Source organism: Kogia breviceps, chromosome 17 (assembly GCF_026419965.1).
Source record: "Kogia breviceps isolate mKogBre1 chromosome 17, mKogBre1 haplotype 1, whole genome shotgun sequence".
Lineage (NCBI taxonomy): Eukaryota > Metazoa > Chordata > Mammalia > Artiodactyla > Physeteridae > Kogia > Kogia breviceps.
The window spans coordinates 47,739,841-47,759,819 of record NC_081326.1 but is presented as its reverse complement, the minus strand read 5'-3'; the positions used below and the strand labels follow the sequence as shown (position 1 = coordinate 47,759,819).

General features: G+C 38.8%; 1 protein-coding gene across 1 annotated transcript; it reads left to right on the top strand.

The window, feature by feature from the left end:
* Positions 1–16,868: 16,868 nt before the first annotated feature.
* LOC131743882 (integrator complex subunit 10-like) lies at positions 16,869–19,125 on the top strand. Its single transcript, XM_067017073.1, is given in 5 exon segments — positions 16,869–16,995; positions 16,998–17,325; positions 17,605–17,893; positions 18,099–18,854; positions 18,856–19,125. Coding segments are annotated over 5 exon segments (1,770 nt in total).
* Positions 19,126–19,979: the final 854 nt, after the last annotated feature.

The following is a 19,979-nucleotide window of genomic DNA, read 5'->3' as shown; positions in this document are numbered from 1 at the left end:
GAATACTGGGCAGGGTTATAATTACAGTGTTGAACAAGACATTCAAACTCATTTAGAGCTTCTAGTCCCATTGGGAGGAACAGAAGTAAAAGTCAATTTCAAGCCAATGGAATGATGATAAACACTGTAACTCTATGGACACTTGTAACCGAGGCTTGGGTGTTAGTATGTGGAATGTTCTGGAAGGCTTACTGAGGAAGTGACATGAAGACAAAAGAGACCTGAGAATGAGTAGGCGTTAGATACACGTGCAGCGTTGGGGAGAAAGGGAGTGCGGGATGAAGGATAAAGGTGATGAGAGAGGGTACATATGGCAGGAAGCCACCATTAGAGACAACAAGAATAATATATGTAGACGCCTGGAGAGAAAAGACTGTTTCAAATGTGTGTGGTGGCTGGGAGCTAGGGGGTGAAGCACAGTAGCAGAGTTATGATCTTATGTTTGTTGGTGGTTGACTAAATGGCAATGGGGCCCCACCCAGACTCTGGAGTCACATTACTTTGTGTGTAGGGGAGGGTCAGGGCTTGGATTCCACCCTCAGAGATTCTTATTCAATTGGTTATGGATGTGGTCTAAGTGCTGATACTGTTTAAAGGCATTCTAGGCAACCAGTATTTAAATTTCAAATAACCCGATCAACCTATCAAAAGGGAGCAGGGGCGTCTGGTAATGGACCTTCATTCTGAGTCAAGGAGAAGCGGGTTGTGATGTCAGGGAACGCTTTCATGACAACTGCTTACAGGTGCCTTCCAAAATGCTACTAGAGCATGGCCTTGAGGATGTGGGGAGGGGGAAGGGGAAGCTGGGACGAGGTGAGAGAGTGGCAGGGACATATATACACTACCAAACGTAGGGTGGATAGCTAGTGGGAAGCAGCCGCATGGCACAGGGAGATCAGTTAGGTGGTTTGTGACCACCTAGAGGGGTGGGATAGGGAGGGTGGGAGGGAGGGAGACGCAAGAGGGAAGAGATATGGGAACATATGTATATGTATAACTGATGCACTTTGTTGTAAAGCAGAAACTAATATACCACCATAAAGCAATTATACTCCAATAAAGATGTTAAAAAAAATGCTAGTGATGAATCCTCAGGGCCACACAGCAGATACTCACAAACCCATCTAGGATTACATTCTTGTTTTCAAAACCAGCCATGGTTGTGTCCCAGGTACCCATTTTCATTTATATCCCAAGATGCATCTTTTGGCTATAAACTACAAACAATGGAAATTAACTTTGCTAGATAATGATAATCCCATCATTAACCTATGGCAAACAGTTGTTACTGCACAGGTACACTCAAGAAAAACTAACAGAAAAGAGATTCAGGGCGTGAAATTTGCTCTATTATTTTTTGCAATGTGACCTGTTTACTCTTTCCTTGTTTTTCCATGACCCAGGATCCTTGGACATGAGCTAAGTCATAGGCATAATTTATTCTTAGCCAGCACTCACGAATTGGCCATAGGTGGTAGCATGTTGCATTTATATGAAAGGAGCTCTGCTTTTAGTTAGGTGGGAAAAGTACCTCCAAAGTTGTTTCTCCAGGGTGCCCACTGCACTGGAGTTCTCAGTTATGAACAATTGCTTATGTGAATAGTAACATTCTTTTCTTATACAAGTTATCACCACACTCCCACCTATCTACCCTATTTGAGTTAGAAACAGTTTGGTGTGAGATTCAGCTTCCATCCAGACAAAAATTATTTCAGCTATATTTTATAGTCACTTTTCTTTTTCCTGGAAGTAGAGAAAGGGGCCCTTGAGCTGTCTTCTATGATATTCCCACCATTCATTCTCAGCCTTCAATCTCCCACGCACCTCAGTGCTCTAAACCTTATATCCAGATGCTGCCGGCTCCTGAGTGCCCTTCAGAGAGTTGACTATAGAGACCTTGTCGTTCTGTGTAAAGTCATTTGTTCACAGTGGGGACCTGGGTCCTGAGGTGACTGAGGACAAATTCAAAAAGCAATATACAATCAAATTATTAATGAAATCGGATCATCTTTTTCTGAAATTTTATAAGTAAAATATGACTAAGTATTTTAGCTAATATGCTAGGTAATTATTTAAGCAAGAGAAAACAGGTATATTTTGTAATATTTCTGCAAAGGAAGGAAGAAAAGCTGCATAAGACACATTTCTGACGTTTAAGTAAATTCACTCGAAAGGAGTTATTTCACTAAGACCGTAGCTTTAGTCATCAATCAATAATAACACAAGTCCCCAGAACAAAATAAAAGCTCCAGAACCCACTGCTCAAAACCTGCCAGGAAACACATACCCCAAGGAAGAAAGGTAAAAATATCAGAGGGAAACTGGCAATATCGCCCAGGGATCTGCAAGATGCCTAGAAGTGAATGTCATTTTCTCACCAATAATCTGCACTTTAATCTTACATGAAACAATTTTTCACAAAAAAAGTCTCTGTTCCCTTGTGTTTGATAAAGAAAAAGAATTAGAAATAGGACCAATTTCTTTTAGAAATGTAGGTTTCTTCAGCTTTTGATTGGCCTTTCTCATGACCCCCTATACAACAAGACAGATAATAAATATAATGATTTATACTGAAAAGAGAGCAGTGAGGATAATGGCCCAAACAGTGCTGTCTTTTATTACGTTACCATAGTAAATAATAGCAGTACACTCACACCGTTATACTTAAGGTTGTAGCCGCAATTCTATTATAATTCTTGTTTTTCAGAAGTTTACAACTTGGTCTTGACAGTGTACTCTAGCCTGAAACTAGCCATGTTTTTGTTTTTCTTTTGTTTTGTTTTCTTCAGTCAAAGGCTGATTTTCCTTGATTGTCACAGTTATTGAATAATCAAATTGGAAACTTAAATAATACTTTCACTGTTTTCTGGCTATACTTTGCATATATTGAAATCCTCTTCTGTAGCACACACACACACACACACACACACACACACACACACACACACACACACCCTCCATTGGTTTGCCTATACATTCAACACTTGTATTTAGAAAAATGAAGAACATTCAGTGCATTCAATGTTCTTTAATTGGTATGACCACTATAATAACTTACTACAAAATACCTAAAATGACATATATTAAAATGGTATTATATGCAATTCTGCAAATAATAACGACACTTTGATTAAGGTACATAGTCCCAGATGAAAACAGAAACACAGTTCTACTAAAAGTGGGCAATTAAATTCAATAAAAGATATTAATAAACAGGAAATCAAATATTTCGATAAGCCCGAGTGAAAATGGGCAATTTTTTCATTGTTTTCATTTTATACCCTTAACAGGAGGAGAGACTATTTAGACTCTTAAGTATAGTTTGCCTTAATTTGTACTGTCTGAAAAATTTACTCAATGGGAGACAAATTCTTCTAGTAAAATAATAAATGTTACCTGTTCAGTCGTAGCAGAAGGAGAATTAGGAACCATGTAGAAAATTATAAACAATGTGTAACCTGTGTCCCCAAAAGCCTGAAACTTAGAATAATTTGGCACTGGTGTTAATTCTGCTGACTTAGACCAAAAGAGTCTTTTGGTGAGAGAAAAAATGTTCTTTGAAAGAATAATTAGGGGCTTCCCTGGTGGCGCAGTGGTTGAGATTCCGCCTGCCGATGCAGGAGACACGGGTTCGTGCCCTGGTCCGGGAAGATCCCACATGCCGCGGAGCAACTAAGCCCGTGAGCCATGGCCGCTAGGCCTGCGCGTCCGGAGCCTGTGCTCCGCAATGGGAGAGGCCACAACAGTGAGAGGCCCGCATACCGCAAAAAAAAAAAAGAATAATTAGGAGGAAAAATTCTGACACTGTAGCTCTTGTTTGGACCTAAGAAAGCAAATGCCTAAATCCACATAGTTCATTGCTGAAAAGAGAGATTCTCTTTAGACTAAGAGCTACCTCAAATATTCTGTCTTATTCATTCTTTTTTCTCATGCCTAAGAAATACAATTTTGTCTTATGGAAAATGGAAACTTGACTTTTATAGTAAATTGCCCAAGATTTAATTTGCAAACATTAACAACTCTACCTTAGTTTTCTAAGTCAAGCAGGAAAACAAGAGAAAATCTCTCAATTTGAGCAATTCTTTGAAATATTTTAAGTTGAAAAAGAATTGGCTGATTTTTTATTTCAGTTCCAAACTCAAGAGGTCCTTAAAAATGGAGGAAAAATAATTAGCTTGAAAAGAGTGAAAAAAAATCTATTAAAATGGCAACGTTCTTCTAGCTATTGCTTATCAGACCCCAGATTATAAGAACTATAAATACAGGTGATACTTGTAATTTGGATAGAAACTTACCAAAAGATCTAAATGAAGAAAATCAACATCTACTAGAGATTCTATTCGGAGAGTGATCCAGAAAAATCAAAGACACTGGAGAGAAAATAGGCAGCATCTACAATGGCTGCATTGGAACCATGAAAGGGAAATATCTGAAATCAGAAATTTTAAAATATCCTATTTTGTAAAAGTCTTTTGTATAAAACTATAGGGTACTAAAATATGAAGGTAAATTAGGACTAGTGTTCAGTAATAAACAATACATAGGTAAAATAATCTGTTTTTTAAATCACAAAGTCTCATTTATGTGTCCTTTTGCAACTACCCAAATCCATTGTGATCAGCAATAGAGGAAAACCATCAGGAGTGCTTTGCCTGCCTTCATGATACCAACACCAGAGCATGCAAAAGCACACCTGAAATCTCATGAATAACTTAATGGGTATGATAAGGAGACTCAGATATGTCCCAAACGTGGTTTTAAATTTGGGAGTAAAAATGAGATTAAAAAACAACAGCAACAGGGCTTCCCTGGTGGCGCAGTGGTTGAGAATCCGCCTGCCGATGCAGGGGTCACGGGTTCGTGCCCTGGTCCGGGAAGATCCCACATGCTGCGGAGCAACTAAGCCCGTGAGCCATGGCCGCTAGGCCTGCGCGTCCGGAGCCTGTGCTCCGCAACGGGAGAGGCCACAGCAGTGAGAGGCCCGCATACCACAAAAAAAAAAAAAAAAAAAAAAAAAACAGCAACAAACAAACAATTGAAGCACTAAAACGCCAAAGCAGAGAATGAAGCAAAAGACATGGTTAATCAAAGAGAAATCTCACCTGTGAGGGGCAGGATAGTTTAGTGATTATCAGTACAACCTCTGCAGTCAGGCTGCCTCCTGAGACTTTTTACTACTCCACACTACCTCTTTCATTTTTCTACCATCAGACACTTGAGAATGAACAAAAATGACCCTTGAAAAATTTGTCATCTTCAAAAGTTTGGGGATAAAAGAAGACAAATGACATAAAATTGAAGCTTCCCAAGACCTAAGTCTTCTGGAGGACCTGACAACAGTTCTTTCACTGCCTGTCCTGAGGGACTGGCCAAGAACGGCCTCTGGACACCATTTGGGGCTCAGTGGGATGCAACCTCCAACTATATAAGGAGTCAAAAGCCACCCTTGGAAGGGAAAATGTTAACTCACCAATCTCCCCCAGCAAGAAGCTATTATTCTCAACTTCTGGCTGTGAAATGTTCACTATTAGTAGTCACATGATACTAGTAACACTCTTCACCAAAAGTTATTATTTGCTTTAGAAATATATTTCTGGGACTTCGCTGGTGGTACAGTGGTTAAGAATCCTCCTGCCAATGCAGGGGACATGGGTTCGAGCCCTGGTCCGGGAAGATCCAACATGCTAAAGAGCAACTAAGCCCGTGCACCACAAATACTGAGCCTGCGCTCTAGAGCCTGCAAACCACACTACTGAGCCTGCGTGCCACAACTACTGAAGCCCAAGTGCCTAGAGCCCGTGCTCTGAAACAAGAGAAGCCACGGTAATGAGAAGCCCGCGCACCGCAACAAAGAATATCCCCCACTCGCCACAACTAGAGAAAACCCACGCACAGCAACGAAGACCCAACACAGCCAAAAATAAATAAATAAATTTATTTTTTTAAAAAAAGAAATATATTTCTGCAGAACTAATATTGGTTATGAATATGTTTCTGTTATTACTTTGATTCTATCACACAATATTATGATTCTTTGGACAGTACTGGAAAGATGCACTGCATTTTAAAAATGATCATTAAGACAGCATAATTACCATCAATTGTTCAAAGAAATGAACAGCTATTTATTATACAACACCCTGGCACATGCGTGTGTTTTCATGTTCAATTTGTGTTGATTTAAGTGCTTATTATAGGTGAAGGATATTGATAGAATACTTTTGCAAATGGCCTCAAAACATGGAGAGAATTCCTTTTTCTTTTTTACTACCACAAATTTCAACATGAAATATTTTGCCAGTATGCTATGAACACCAATAGTATAACATAAACCATGGAAGAATTCCAGGCTGTGTTGACGTATTTTATGAATGTTATGGGATGGCAGATTGGAGGTGTACATCTGTGGGGGTTGGCCAGGCACCCCACTGCCGTCTGTGTATCTGTATGCTTAAATGAATTAGCTAATATAAAAACAACGCCTAAACAAGTTCAATGCCATAGAATTTCCTTTATAGGGTACAGAATATTCAAATCTGAGTAAAGGAAGAGAAAATTATGTTCAATGGCTATTACTTGGGAATACGGTATGTATAAAATGGAAAAGCTACAGCACCCAAACCGAAAGGCCTTTTGAATACTGCTTGGCTATTCTCCTTTTTCTCCCTTTCAGTGTTTTACTGGCAGCTCCTGTTTTACTGGCAGCATTGTTTTTGCAATGTAGGATGTGGGCAATGATCTTTTATCAAAGGACTGGGGAGACCATCCCACACCTCAAGGTCATTCAATGACTACCAAATCCCTTTCTTCTTCAGGAAAAAACAAACCATAATATGCAACCCTCAACCCTAGATTCCCATCTCTGAATTACTCTTTATACAACATACATTGTAGTCACTTATCAACAGAGGCCCCCCCTGGTAGCTGATCTAAGAAAAGAATCACTTAGCAATGCGACATTCTTGTCCTATCCTTTACATACATATAAAAATCCCTCAATGATAAGCTCCAGCTACAGGGCTTGATGTCAACAGCTTCACACTGAATTCTCTTTTCGCCCCTTGAATTTAATTCCTTCATGATGCCTCTTACTGGTTAAATAGTGTAAATGATTTTTCTGGTATATTAGCTGTCTCCAACTTTCATTATGTTTTCTCTTAATTCTTAAACATTATTTTGCTTAAGTCATTATTTCTCCGTGGGTTCATTATTCGCTAAACAATTGTGTGTGTGTGTGTGTGTGTGTGTGTGTGTGTGTGTGTGTGTGTGTGTGTGTGTGTAATAACTACAAAAATGAATAAAAAGAAGCAACAAATGATCCCTTAGGGGAAACTATACATACAAATATACAGTATGTATAATTGGTGTTAATTTTGATGGTGGGATTTTTAAGTTAGACAAGAAACAATAAAACTTTTATTTTTAGCTAACAGTTTGTGGGCTAATTTAGTCCTTGAAATCCTTCCAAGCATGATAGCTTAAAATTTGCCCCAGATGGACTTTCTCTTCTGTTCAAATTGCTAGACAGCAACATAACAGCCATTTATAACAAAGTCTGCAGAAATGGGCTGGCGCTTCCAGTCTTCCAAATACAAATACATCGGTCTGTTTGTAAGGAGAGTGCCCCCATAAATCACCATGAATTAAAGAGGAATGCACCCATCCCAATCAAAACATCAGGAAGAAACCATTGCGCAATAGATAAGAACACAAACAAGTGCAAAGCATCACTTGAGTTTTTATAGAAGGCCCATATTTTTGGAAGGCAACCAGTGCTGTTTCACATGCTGTACTTTTTCTAATCTGACTGACTCACAGTCTTGTGATAGTGAGATAAGCTAGGTAGGCAAATTTTTATAGAGTTGCAATTACTGAAATTGTCATTACGCTGCTCACTGTAAAATAAATATAGATAGAAGTGAAATTATGCACAGGCTAGAAGTAGAAAGTGTTTTGCTTCTGTTTGCTAAATTAATCTCTTCCTAAATGGCTGCAGGCCAGGTAGGTTAGCATTTGTGGTTTCAAAGGTTTTCAGCGCTTGCAATGAGCCATGAAATTACTGCATGCTGCTGAAAATGGCAGCTGATGAAAGGAAAAGAGTGAATCCCAAAGGCAGAAAGACAGGAGGAAGCAAAATTACAGGCAGAAAGTCTGATTTTTGATGTTGCTCATTGTGAAATGTACACCCAAACTTTTAATAAAACATAAAACATTAATAAACCTGCTAACAATTCCTTACAATTTCTTTTGAAGTCTGAGTATAATTTCTGAATACTTATTAAAACAGGCAACGATTCAGAGGGGGCTGAGCAGTTTTCTATCTGTGGTATGTGCTGTATTGGTAGAGACTCTCCTTGTGACTTTTGAAATAAGATTTTTATTGATGTTTTTAATTGAATCACACAAAAGGATTGATTTTCAGTTAATAAAAGTACCCAGATCCTTTTAGTTTTCTGTTAGGATTAGCTAGTCTTAGTTATGATACTGTCACAAGCATATACTATAATCAGGGCTGCTATCCTGTTTTAAATCGTCTGAATTTCTTCAGAATAAGAGGATACCCGAGTCTTCACAGATAGGTTTGAAAACTCTCCAGGCCAGAACGCTGTGTCCCAAGTCTTCACCCAATTCTCAGAAAGAATGTGAATCCGTTGGATTTTATAAAACCACACATTCTACTACATCTTGCTATAGACAGGCAGATTATTCGGGCCCAAAGTAAACATTTTCCCAATCCCCAGGCTTTGCCTCTTGAGCACCAATTTCAAATTGAAGGTTGTAACAGTTCTTAAATATATTTATAAAGGTATTTCCCATCTTGTAATGAAAACCAGTCTTTGAGACTTTCAGGCATTCCATAGCCAGGAGAGGTTCCTGAAAAGTGAAATGATCATCATTTGGAAATCCAAATTTCTGTATATTTGACAGCCTCAGTCTCTGTACAACTGGAGTTCATCCATACTAAAATAATCATGCCACAGCTAAGGAATGCAAAATCGTTACACATTCTCAGAGATTCCAGGCACTTATACTTGCCTGATTTCATAGATTAATTACTAGGAAGACAGAGGATTGTAAAAATCTTTGGATTAAATTCTGTTATGGAAGGCATAAATAATCTAATGATTACTATGCATGCCTGGTCAAACAGTTCCTGTCACCAAGTTATTGGAGTGCTTTTTTCACTTCTAGCAAGGAAATGATCTGAACTGCAAATTGAGCTCAGCTGTAAGGAAGAGATGCTTCAATCTTAGCCCTCAATTCTTCCACAAAGAGGGGAGTGGCCAAGTTAGCAACAAAAAAAGCAAAAGGAGCATTCACTTATTCATGCAATATTTAAAATAAAGCCCCCATATGGGAAATACCTAACTACCTCCTGCAGTAGTCTTTGCATTCATTTTTAAATGGCCATAAAAAAACTTTCCTTCCAATATTCATGGTGTACCCCCATTTAAAAATAATAGTCACAATCATGTGATTTCAGGCAGAAGTGGTTTATCGGAAAGTGTATTCGATGTGGAGTGGAAAGAACACAGACTTGTCACTTAATAGCCATATGATCATATGGCAAAGGGCATTACCTTCCTGGGTCTGATTTTTTTTTTTTTTTTTTTTTGCATCCAAATAACAATAGAAAGACTTAACCTAATAGAATTAAATGAGTGCACTGTCCACTTTGTAAACTAGAAACTTCTATACAATTGTGAGAAATGATCTGAAAATGAATTGTTTGAGACATCATTGGTTTTCAAATAAGATTTATGAGGAAAGTAACCAAGGAGTCTGGAAAATTAATGAAGCTGAGGATATAGACTAAGTGGCCATGTGTAACAGGGCTTCTTAGGAGGAAACTGACACTGTCACATACCTGAACTGCTGTTCCCACCTTACTGAATTTTGAATTGAGCTACAATTTTCAAGCAATTCAAATTCAAACTGAGTTGCCATAATTCCTGATTTACCCCATCTTGTGTCAGCCCCAAAGCTTCAGTGACAAAAAAAAAAAAAGAAAGATATCATGCTTGTCCCTTGCTCAAGCCAGCTTGAAAGCACATTTCCCCACATCATATTCACACAGGAATCAGAAAAGATGTTGACCTTAGAAAAATGGGCTGTAAGTTTTACCATCCAGTTCAATTTATTCTCTGTCATACCTACCGTCAAGTTTGATCTAAAGTCAAATTGTAAATTCAGGAGTGGAACTAAAGGGTACTAATCATACTGATGACAACGGAGGTATTTGAAAATACAGCCATTTCCCATTAATGCTTCTGCTGTAATTGCTATGTTCACAATGATTCAACAGAATTCTATTTTCAAGTTAAAAAAAAAAAAAAAAGTCTGTTACAGCAAACCCCCAACATCCAAATAACATCAAAAGCAAAGATTTCCCTCAACCTCAGAACTAATGACTAGGAAGTTAAATGCTCAGTGATAGATAATCCATGAATTAAAATTCTAATTCTGTTGTCAATGTGAAGGATATGTGAACCCGCCTTGGAAAATTTCTGTCTAAAGGGATTATTTGTACATTCATTCAGCAAATGTTTATTGAGAGTCTAGTATGCCCCAAGTGTTGTTGTAAACACTGGGAAGCATATCAGACAAATTCATCTCTATTGGACCTTAAATTCTAATGAGCCTGGGTATATGACAGGGACATAAATCAATTTCATTTTGATTGTCTATGCATATTGATTAAAGATGAGCCTAGGGAACTATGTTACAAAGAACTATGATAATATATGTAAGTTCGAGAGGAAAGACTGCCAGAATTGACTAGTGATGTCTGTCGTGGGAGCAAGACAGAGAAGTATTGGCACGCATGCCATGCTTTTGCTACTCCTACATTCTAGGAAATGACCATGGGGCTTAAAGCCTCAAATTCAGAACTTTTACCCATGGAAAATATTGGTGCTAACCACATATGCCAGATTGACCGTCTTTTGTGCTGTCTTTTTCAAGGGAAATAAGAGAAAATTATGTACTTACATTTCTATGTACCCCGAGGAAGCCTCCTGAGTTTTCACAAAAGAAACCTTTTCTTTCTTTTGGTTGTTCATCAAAACATAAGTCTATGCCCTTATAGAAAATATTTGCCCTTCACAGTCTTACCAAATTATGCCAATTTCAAACTCTCTGCTATCTTATAGTAACCAAATCCTTGATCACACTTTCAGGTTAATCTTACATTCGGTGGGTAGCCGCAAACCAAATTTCAGCCAACTTGATAATAAAATACCTATGAAAACATAAAGGCAAAGGATATTCAACTGACGATTCAAAGAAATATAAATTCAGTGAAGCAAATTTTAAAAATCTTTGACCACACTGGTAACCAGGAAAATGCACACTGAACAATAATGAGTCACCATTTTTCCATATCAAATCGGCAAGCATTTTAAAAGAATGGATAATATAGCATTGGCAAGAGTGTGAGGTAAAGAGCACACTCACACTTAAGCAATACCAGCAATACTGCTGCTTTGGAAAACAATTTGTCAGCACTTAAAAACATCTAAAATATGTATACTCTTAGAAAGCATTTCCATTATTAGGAAGCACTCACACAGGTACGTTTGCACAAGCATATTTATTATCATGTAATTTACAAGAATAACAACTTGTTCATCAATATCAGATTGGTAAGACATAGCATAGTAAATCCATACTATGGAATAAAATGTACTCACTGAAAAAATAAGTTCAATAGACTTGTGGTGAGATAATATTCACTATATATCACTGAGAAAAAGTGGATAGAAATACCATCTTTAGAGACATTAAAGTCTCATTCAACCTTTCACATTTCAAATTGACCAAAAATAGTGACATAGTAAATAAATGAAAAGACTTAACTATTTATAATTTTTTCTATATGAATTTTACCTCATAGTAACCAAAAAGATGATGAGGGAAATTTTCTTTACATGAGAAGTAAATTAATAAGTAAAGATAAAATAAGATAAAAATATAGTAAATAAAATTTTAAAAATAAATTAAATAAATATGTAGAATAAAGTAAAAATATTACTGTTTTGCAACTCCTAATGAATGGAGCTGGGCAATGATTAAAGACTGCTAACGTCACAAAAAGCAGCAACCAGGCACTATGTGCCTTCTGATGGAAGAACTTACCACCACCAGTGAAATAGTTCTGCTTGAAAAGAGAAGTGGAACCTGAATCTGATCAAGCATTTCTATCTTATTACCAAATTACAGGAAATAGAGGACAGAGAAACATTTTAAACCAGACCACAGGGATGCAATCAGCAAAGTACAAACTGTGGGAAACTATAAACAAACAATTTGATTTCTTCAACAAACAAATTGAGAGGAAAAAAATACCAAGATATGAAGGAGGAATGTATAGCTTAAAAGAAGTGTGGGAAGCACAAAATCCAGTCACAATGCTTGAATCCAAAAAACTGTTAAAAAAAAAAAGAAAAAATTATGAGGCAATTGGAAATTTGAACACTGACTGGGGGATATTTTATATTGAATAATTATTGCTAGTTTTATTTAGTTGAAATACTAATATTATGTTTTCAGTGTCCTACGTTTTAGACATATACACTGAAATCATTGTAAATAACATTTTGTAATGTCTAGGATTTACTTAAAAAGAATCCAGAAATGGGGTACATATTGAGGTAAGGATGAAACAAAACCAGCTGTGAGTTGGTAGTTATTGAAGCTGGGTGTTAGGAAAAAAACAAACAAAAAAGATGTTTATGGTACTATTCCATATGCTTCTCGAAATGTTCAGATTTTTAAAATAATACCACAGCTTAAAATAAGAATATAGAAAATTCAAAAAATAAAAATGACATGGTTGTACCAGTGCAAATATTTCCCTTTCAAATACCTTTGGTGCATTTACAAAATTAATCATTTTGAAGGTACAAAGATGATCTTAATTAATTCAAAAAAAGAAACTATTTCACAAGCACTATTCACTGGCAATAATACAATATTACAAGAAATTAATATCATTGGGGAAAATGTCATTTTTTTCCCAAATTAATTAACAGATTTGACCATTTCAATGAGATTTTTATTGAGAGAAGCCTTTACAAAATTCCTCTATATTTCATCCCAATTAAAGTTTAAAAATAGTAACAAATGCAATTGTGAAAAATGAGAGAAAAAGAGGGTTGCTTCCAACAATTATGTAATAAAATTAAAATATTATGTAACTGGCATAAGATTGACAGATCAGTGATATAGAATAGATAACCTCAAAACAGACCTTAGTGTAAAAGAAGGATTTAATATTTGATAAAGATAACATACACAGTGGAGGAAAGAAAAGAAATTTTTTGTTAAAAGAAATCATGAACAGGAAGAGTTAGAGATCATATATTGATGCCTATAATCAGAAAGAATGTTGATAAGAAGTGTTTAGTTCACATGTGTTCAGCCTACACTTAAAAGTACAGAAGCATGGGATTTCCCTGGCAGTCCAGTGGTTAAGACTCTGCGCTTACACCGCAGTGGGTGCAGGTTCCATCTCTGGTCAGGGAACTAAGATCCTGCATGCTGTGCAGTCAAAAAATAAAAATAAAAATAATACAGAAGGAATCAGATCTACTTTTCCCCCTTAGCTCATAGTTTCAGTCTTCATAGATAAGGATTATACCACCTTTCATATTTCTAATAAATTTGTGTTTGGGAACTTATCAATGGATGGTGTGATTATTTGTCCACATATTCAACTAATCATATTTTATTCAATTATGCTTTTTTTCTGGTTAGTTTCTAATTACTAAAACCTGTTTTAAAAGTTTTGTAACAATCTATTTCTACCATCTTCCTGATTTTTTCCCAGATTTTCCAAAGCTGTCATCTCCCAGATTTTCCATAGTAATGGTCAAAATAGTTGGCTGCTCACTGTACAAAGAGAAGAGTCAAGGCTTGAGAGAGTATAGGTTCTGATATATGAGTTCATACCTATCTCCTCCATGCCTCCTGGTTGAATGCTGGGAGTAAGTGCCAGCTCACAGCTGATCAGTTTCTTTCTTCCTGTCATTGAAAATGTTTAAAATTTACATTTCTATCAAGAATCCTAAACTCATCTCAAATAAACAGAAGGAAAGTGCTCTTCCTTCTTCACTGATTCCTAATCTAAATGCAGTTTACAGCTTGCTGTATACCAGACCTGCTATATACTATCCATGAAATATAGAGGGGTATAACATAGGCTTTACCACTTGTATGTTAAAGTCACTGCTTTGAATATGTTTTATAAGTCAAGGTGCTCTATTCATATAGAGCCCAGCATCATGCAGATTCACAGCACAGTCAATGCTTCCTTAAACAGTCAGTGCTTTCAAATCCACACAGGCTTTGGGGAATCATGTAGTGAAGTCTTTGTGAATATTTACGGGAAACCAGGTATCTTTTCTTAGCTTTGAGAATGGGGGGAATATTTAGTGGCATAAAGACAATATTGAGTTCTGCAGGATCTTTGCAGCATTTCTTTAGCCTTGTTGTAAACCAGGCACCCAGAAGTGGGTTCCATGATGCATTGTAGCATGTCACATTCCTTCCAAAAGTACTCCACACAGACAGTTGCTTCCACTGAACAAAATCATTCTGGGAACATGCTAAATTAGTTCATTCTCCTGTATTATCTTCACCTTCTATGATTCAAGAGGGATGGAGGGAGGATAGAGAGATGGGGAGGGAAAGGAAGGAAAGAAGAAGTGAAGGAAGGGAGGGAGGGAGGGAGAAAGAGAAGGAGGAGAGGGGAAGGAGAGAAGGGAAGGGGGAGGGGGAGAGAAGGTAAAAAAAAACCAAATTGCCCTCCAATAGGTTAATAAGAACTGCTTGATTTCAAATCTGAAGACAAGACTGCATCACCTCTCAATCCTTGACTTGGGCTCTGTTTTCTACGGACAGTTGAATATGACTATTTTTATTAATAAAATAGTTCTACCATTTACACTCTCATGCCCAGCCCTCAACAATTGGTCAGGCCATCTTTATTTTTAACTGTACTTAAACCAGTTAAAGTCCTATAAAATATCTGCCATGTCATGAATCTAGTGCTTCTTGGGGCATTATGCTAGAATCCCACCCACATATTAATATCAAAGGAAAAAAAAAGCTTTCTCCTGCTTCAAAATGTTTCATTTAGGAGATGCAAAATTCACACTTTCCCTGTCTTTTCCAGATGTGATTAACTACCCCTACTAATCCCTTTTGCTCTTTTAAACATGTTTTTCAAAGCCCTTTACTAACTCCCACCTTCAAGTCTTAGCTGCTGCCAAAAATAACACCCATGCCCACCTCTGCCAGCTATCTCCTTCCCATCATTCAGTCAGGCTCTGAGATAAGACCTATTCCAGAAGGCCTCTCCTGCCTAAAATGATAGGGATTATGTAATCACTACCCATGCTGCCCCTAGCACTAATTTATACTTTTCCTTTATGTAGTATACATATCACATATGTCCCTGCTCCAGTGTTTTATGTATTGATTCCAGTAAAATACAAAACATTTTTGTAATTTCTATGAGTTATACTTAGATACTCACCTTCCATGATCGCCAGCACTGAGCTACCAAGACCTTGATAATAGAGGGAAAAAGCAGCCTTCTGGAAAGTCTCTCCAGATATTATGATTAAAATTCAGTGCATAAAAGCTAAACAATTATAATTCTTTCATTGATGACCATCTTGAAATATCTCTTTTCTTTTAGAATTCTGACAAACTGAGTAGAGATCAAATACAGTGCAGGCTCTACCACTTATCAACTCCTTCCTGACAGAGGCAAATCACCCAACATTTCTCAGCCTCAGTTTCCTCCTTTGCAAATAGAGATGATTGTACATACTTATGCACCTGCTGTGAGGAAAAAATATACCTTAAATTTAAAGCACTTGGGGACTTCCTTGGCAGTCCAGTGGTTGAGACTTTGCCTTCCAATGCAGGGGTTGAGGGTTTGATCCCTGGTCGGGGAGCTAGGATCCCACATGCCTCGTGGCCGAAAAACAAAACAAAACATAGAACAGAAGCAATATTGTAACAGATTCAATAAAGACTTTAAAAATGGTCCACATCAAAAAAAAAATCTTTAAAAAAAATGTAAAGCACTTGGCAGTCATTATTAGTGGTATGAGTGGTAATGGTAGCATTTTCAGAAATCTCCCAATTTCTTAACTATCACTAAAAATTATAATGACTTCATCTCAATGAAATATTCTAATAAATGTCATATTCATCATTTGAATTTAGACTGTGCTGTTTTTAAGTTTAAGGACTTGTATCTTGTTTATTTTGCTATGTTTTTTTTGAATTGATTCCATATTTAATGAATTAGATAGTACTTGAAAGTTTTCCTTATTTTAAGCTGGCTCTGAATCTAAGACCACACTGCAATGGACTAGTTCCTTACCTGTTGGATAATTATTCTTGCCAATTAATGGACTTTGACAGCTCTGTAAGACAGCTAAGTATAAAATGCTAGACTTTAAGAATCCATGAAGAGGACTTCCCTGGTGGTGCAGTGGTTAAGAATCCGCCTGCCAATGCAGGGGACACGGTTCCAGCCCTGGTCTGGGAAGATCCCACGTGCCTCAGAACAACTAAGCCTGTGTGCCACAACTACTGAGCCTGCGCTCTAGAGCCCATGAGCCACAACTACTGAGCCCTTGAGCCACAACTACTGAAGCCCACACTCCTAGAGCCCGTGCTCTGCAACAAAGAGAAGCCACCGCAATGAGAAGCCCGCGCACCGCAACGAAGAGTAGCCCCCACTCACCGCAACTAGAGAAGGCCTGCGCGCAGCAATGAAGACCCAACGCAGCCAAAAATTAATTAATTAATTAATTTAAAAAATAAAAAAAGAGGCCTCCCGCGTCATGTCGGCCCAGGGTGACTGCGAGTTCCTGGTGCAGCGAGCCCGCGGGCTGGTGCAGCAGGACCTATGGGCTGCCAAGGCTAGGATGATCATGGCCTGCAGCCTCTACCCCACCGACTTCAACATCCAGGTTTATTTGAAGCTCTTCCTGGTCGGGTCCAGTGTGAAATGTTACTACAGGTTACGGAGCAATGCCTCAACACTTTGGAACGACCAGAAATGTTGCTTCTACTTTTGAGACGATTCCCTGAAACAGTGGTACAGCATGGGGTTGGCCTTGGGGAGGCACTATTGGAGGCTGAAACTATTGAAAAGCAAGAATCTCCTGTTAACTGTTTTAGAAAAGGTGCCCAAGAAACGTCTAATTTAATGTCACCGAGCAAACGTAGCTCTCAGAAGTACATAATAGAGGAGCTGACTGAAAAATCATCCCAGATCATCGTGGACCCTTGGGAGAGGTTAAGATTTTTGTTTTTGTTTGTTTGTTTTTTGTGGTACGCGGGCCTCTCACTGCTGTGGCCTCTCCCGTTGCGGAGCACAGGCTCCGGACGCGCAGGCTCAGCGGCCATGGCTCACGGGCCCAGCCGCGCCGCGGCATGTGGGATCTTCCCGGACCGGGGCACGAACCCGTGTCCCCTGTATCGGCAGGCGGACTCCCAACCATTGCGCCACCAGGGAAGCCCTCAGATTTTGAACGTTGTTGGAATGAGATGTGACTGGCAGATGGATAAAGGAAGATGAAGCTATGGAGATATTTTGCATAGAATGAAGGATCTCTGCAGATACATGAACAACTTTGATAACGAAGCTCATGCAAAATATAGAAACCAAGTGGTTTATTCCACTATGTTGGTCTTCTTTAAGAATGCATTTCAGTATGTCAACAGCATACAGCAATCTCTGTTCCAAGGTCCTAATGCCCCTAGTCAAGTTCCACTGATTCTTCTGGAAGACATATCAAATGTATACGGTGATGTAGAAATTGACCACAATAAACACATACATAAAAAGAGGAGGGCTTCCCTGGTGGCGCAGTGGTTGAGAGTCCGCCTGCCGATGCAGGGGACACGGGTTCGTGCCCCGATCGGGGAAAATCCCACATGCCGCGGAGCTGCTGGGCCCGTGAGCCATGGCCGCTGAGCCTGCGCGTCCGGAGCCTGTGCTCCGCAAGGGGAGAGGCCACAACAGTGAGAGGCCCGCGTACCGCGAAAAAAAAAAAAAAAAAAAAAAGAGGAAACTAGCTGAGGGAAGAGAAAAAAACATGAGTTCGGACGATGAAGACTGTTCAGCAAAAGGAAGGAATTGTCACATTGTTGTCAATAAGGCAGAACTTGCTAACTCAGTCGAGGTGTTGGAAAGCTTTAAGTTGGCCAGAGAGAGCTGGGAGCTGCTCTATTCCCTGGAATTCCTTGACAAGGAGTTTACAAGAATATCTTTGGCGTGGAAGACGGATACTTGGCTTTGGTTGAGAATCTTCCTCAATGATATGATCATCTATCAGGGTCAATATAAAAAGGCCATAGCGAGCCTGCAGCACTTGGCAGCTCTCCAGGGTCCACTTCCTCAGCCACAGATCTCGGGACAGGGGACCTTGGAGCATGAGAGGGCACTCATCCAGCTGGCGACCTTCTACTTTGCCTTGGGGGAGTACAGAATGACCTGTGAGCAAGTCCTTGATTTGATGTGCTACATGGTCCTCCCCATCCAGGATGGAGGCAAGTCACAGGAAGAACCCTCAAAAATAAAGCCCAAGTTTAGAAAAGGTGCATATCTGAAGCTTCTGCCTTGTACCAGCAAGGCTATCGTGCCCTATTGCCTGCACTTAATGTTAGCTGGTTTTAAGCTTAGAGCCTTCACAGACAGCACAGACGACATGGTGCTGGGGCACGTGATTGTGCTGCTTCAGCAGGAGTGGCCGTGGGGAGAGACCCTTTTCTTGAAAGCCATCAATAAGATTTGCCAGCAAGGAAACTTCCAATATGAGAATTTTTTTCAATTCTGTTACAAATTTCGACATGCTGGAGGACTTCGCCTACCTGAGAACTCAGGAAGGTGGGGAGATACATCTGGAATTACAGCCCAATCAAGGAATGCTGATCAAGCGTCACACGGTCACTCGGGGCATTACCAAGGGCGTGAAGGAGGACTTCAGCCTGGCCATGGAGCGCCAGGTGTCCCGCCGTGGGGAGAATTTGATGCTGGTGCTGCACAGGTTCTGCATCAACGAGAAGATCTTGCTGCTCCAGACTCTGGCCTGACCGGCCCTCCCGCCAGAGGCAGCCCACAGCCACGGGGCTCTGGGGAGACACAAAGCGTGGCTGAGCGTTGCAGTCATCGCTCTTCAAAAGAAGACCATCGGTGTTTTAACTCATTGGTTGCTTAGAAGTAATTCCCAACAGTCCAAGAAGCTATTTCTATTTTTGTCATAGTTTGTAATTTTTGTAAAACAAAAGAACCTGTTTTGTAAATAAAATCATCCTAAATTTGAAAAAAAAAAAAAAAAAAGAATCCATGAAGAAATAAATTGTACTTGTTTGTTCCCAAATCAGCCAAAAAATTTTGTACAGAGCCTGTCTGGCACATACATGAATGACTGAATAAATAAAAGAATAAATGAGCAATTGAAAAAAGTTTATCCTAAGTTTAGGGGGAACCAGTTTGTGCTTACATCCATTATTAATTATTTGTGATTTAGAGTATCTTCCAAATCCATTTTTGAAACAAACTCTAAGGACACCAAAGTGTCAATCAAAAAGATTGATTGTCACACACACTCTTGGTTGATTGATGCTTATCTTTGCAATTTTTACTCACTGATCATAGCTTTAGATTCAGTGGAAAGGAAAAAGCTGTGAAGCACTCTGAATTGACCCCAAATTAAAACTTTTATTTGGCTTCTATTCAGGAATGCAGAGAATGAAAAACCCTGGCTCTTCTCTGAAGCTTTCCCTGACACATACACTCCCAACCCACTCCCCCATTCATCACACCTCTGGCTTACTCTTATCTTTGCATTTATTATAAAGCAGAACAAATACTTGTTACATGTTCTGTGAGCAGCTGAAGGCCAGGAACCAACGATCAATCCATTTCTTTCTCCCTAGTGCCTGGG